The sequence below is a fragment of the Puntigrus tetrazona genome, chromosome 5, assembly GCF_018831695.1.
Source record: "Puntigrus tetrazona isolate hp1 chromosome 5, ASM1883169v1, whole genome shotgun sequence".
Lineage (NCBI taxonomy): Eukaryota > Metazoa > Chordata > Actinopteri > Cypriniformes > Cyprinidae > Puntigrus > Puntigrus tetrazona.
Genome location: NC_056703.1, coordinates 17,373,006 through 17,375,060, shown reverse-complemented (window position 1 = coordinate 17,375,060; position 2,055 = coordinate 17,373,006). Strand labels below are relative to the sequence as shown.

The window sequence follows — 2,055 nt, the reverse complement described above, 5'->3', positions numbered from 1 at the left end:
ATTCTTTTAGGTTTGGTTTATATGCAGTAAATATATACTAAAACTGAATAATTGTATTTAATTAAATGTTTATTTTTTAATTGGCTTTCAATTATTTTTATTTCAGTTTTTCTTTTAGTAATTTTTTGTGTATTTATCTGTACTTATTTACTGTTTAATAACTTCAATAATAATTAATTTTTTTGTACATTTCTGCTGAAAGGGCACATATAGCAAAATGTAACATTTATTATAATGGGTTTATGTGAAGACTGTTTTTAAAGTTCACTTAAATTAGAAGTTATTTTTATATAAGTCTAACAAATGTTAAAATTGATAGTTCTTCATATAATGTAATGATTAATGGCTATAGTCAATGGTTAAATATTACTTTTTTTATACAAGAAAATCATTATTACTTGGTATTAGTTATACGGGCCTTCAATCATAAAAAACATGCCATTAAACAATTATTACAAATATGTTGTTTGTGCATTAATTTGAAGATTGAATGTGAAATTTTTACAATATAAAAGTATATTTAAAAACTTTAATGTAATGTAATGTAAGGTGGGATTGATGGCGATTAATTAAAAAAAATTAAATACAGTAAATAAATACTACAATGCAATTCATTTATTATTTACTTATTATTATGTTATTTAAATATGCATATATTAATGGCAGTAAAACAAAAACAACCATGATGTACAAATACTTTATATACCAATTAAATACATTTTTTGATTGTCTGATGTTGGCGCAATGCATTCTGGGACAGTTTTCACTGAAGAATGCATGCGGTGCTCTTTTATTTCCTGCATTTGCTTTCTTAGAAGGTGACCTCTTTATCTGTACTGTTGTACTACTGAACGAAATGATTCCTCACGAACCTTCAGCACCGGCGGGCCGTAGAGCAGATCTTCAGTGTGCAGGTAAAAACAGCGGTTCAGGTATTCGTTAGAAAACTCCCGGAGCAGATGGATGTTATAAACGCTGTCCGACAGAGACGGCACCTCCTTCAGACAAATATCTAACAGAAAATACATTTATGACGTTATAAACTATTTCCATTTCAAACGCATGCTACATTCTTTCAACTTTCCGTTCACCCAAGAATCCTGATTTAAACAGCTTAGCCGAATTGATTTATAGAAGAATGAATTGACTTGATTCTGTATATATATATATATATATATATACCGTCTAGCCTCATGTATTCAGGGCAGTAGAAGTGAATGACCGCTAGCAGAGCTGCTCCGTCACAAACATCCTTCATCAGGTCCTCCATCACAGCCAGGTGTGGGAACGGCCGGCCGGACAGGTGTTCTCTACGGTACCGTACCTGAGAGAGAGCAGGCAGGGACTTAGAAAGAGTCTAACACTGATCAGACACACACACACACTAAATCACACGCTTACTTTAAATATGACAGCTCACTCAAAAAAGAAAATCCTGTCATCAATAAACCCCCCCGGAGTCACTCCAAAAACAGTTTAAATACTGTTCAGATAAAAAGACTAATCTCTTCCATACAATAAATGTGGAATTTAAGACTGCTGAGCTCCAAAAATGACAAAGAAGCTCTGCAAAAGAAGTCCGTAGAACTGGATAGCAAACAGTACTTTATAAAGAAGCACAACGTTTCGAGTCTTCAGATGTCATGTGATAAATCTGAGGAACAGGAGGACATTTTTGCATGCTTACAATACATTCAGACGACAGGAATTTCATTTCCAGAGGAACAAATACAAATTATTTCCATGCAAAATTATATATGTGTGGAACGTGTTGTGTTGCATGGTGGTTTCTTCTGTGCCAGTGAATTTCTCTCAGAATATGTGTGTAAATAAATAAATAAATAAATAAGTAGTTAACTAACACCAAGGGAAAAAAAAGAAAAAAGGTTAAATAAAATCAATTAAAAAAATTTTTTTTTCAGCTACAACAACATTTCACATATTAATTTAGGTTATATTTAAATAAAAATAAATACTGAAAAATAGTAAACCACTTAATGTACATATATAAACAAAAACAAATTTTAAAAGTTAAAATGAAAAAAAAAAAAAAAA

The 2,055-nt window shown here is 30.9% G+C and overlaps 2 protein-coding genes across 2 annotated transcripts in view; both read right to left on the bottom strand.

The window, feature by feature from the left end:
* Window positions 1-209, bottom strand: part of LOC122344741 (homeobox protein orthopedia B-like) — a 2,158-nt gene extending 1,949 nt beyond the window's left edge. Inside the window, exon 1 of the mRNA XM_043238292.1 lies at window positions 189-209. Within this exon, the coding sequence (XP_043094227.1) occupies window positions 189-209 (21 nt within the window). The remainder of the gene's footprint in view (window positions 1-188) is intronic.
* A 603-nt stretch (window positions 210-812) lies between these two features.
* On the bottom strand, window positions 813-1,788 carry LOC122345919 (calmodulin-regulated spectrin-associated protein 1-B-like). The gene is made up of 2 exons (XM_043240455.1): window positions 1,183-1,788; window positions 813-1,012 (listed from the first exon to the last, which is right to left on the bottom strand). Exons 1-2 carry the CDS (start codon window positions 1,268-1,270, stop codon window positions 828-830), a joined length of 273 nt encoding a protein of 90 aa, XP_043096390.1. The 5' UTR covers window positions 1,271-1,788; the 3' UTR covers window positions 813-827.
* Window positions 1,789-2,055: the final 267 nt, after the last annotated feature.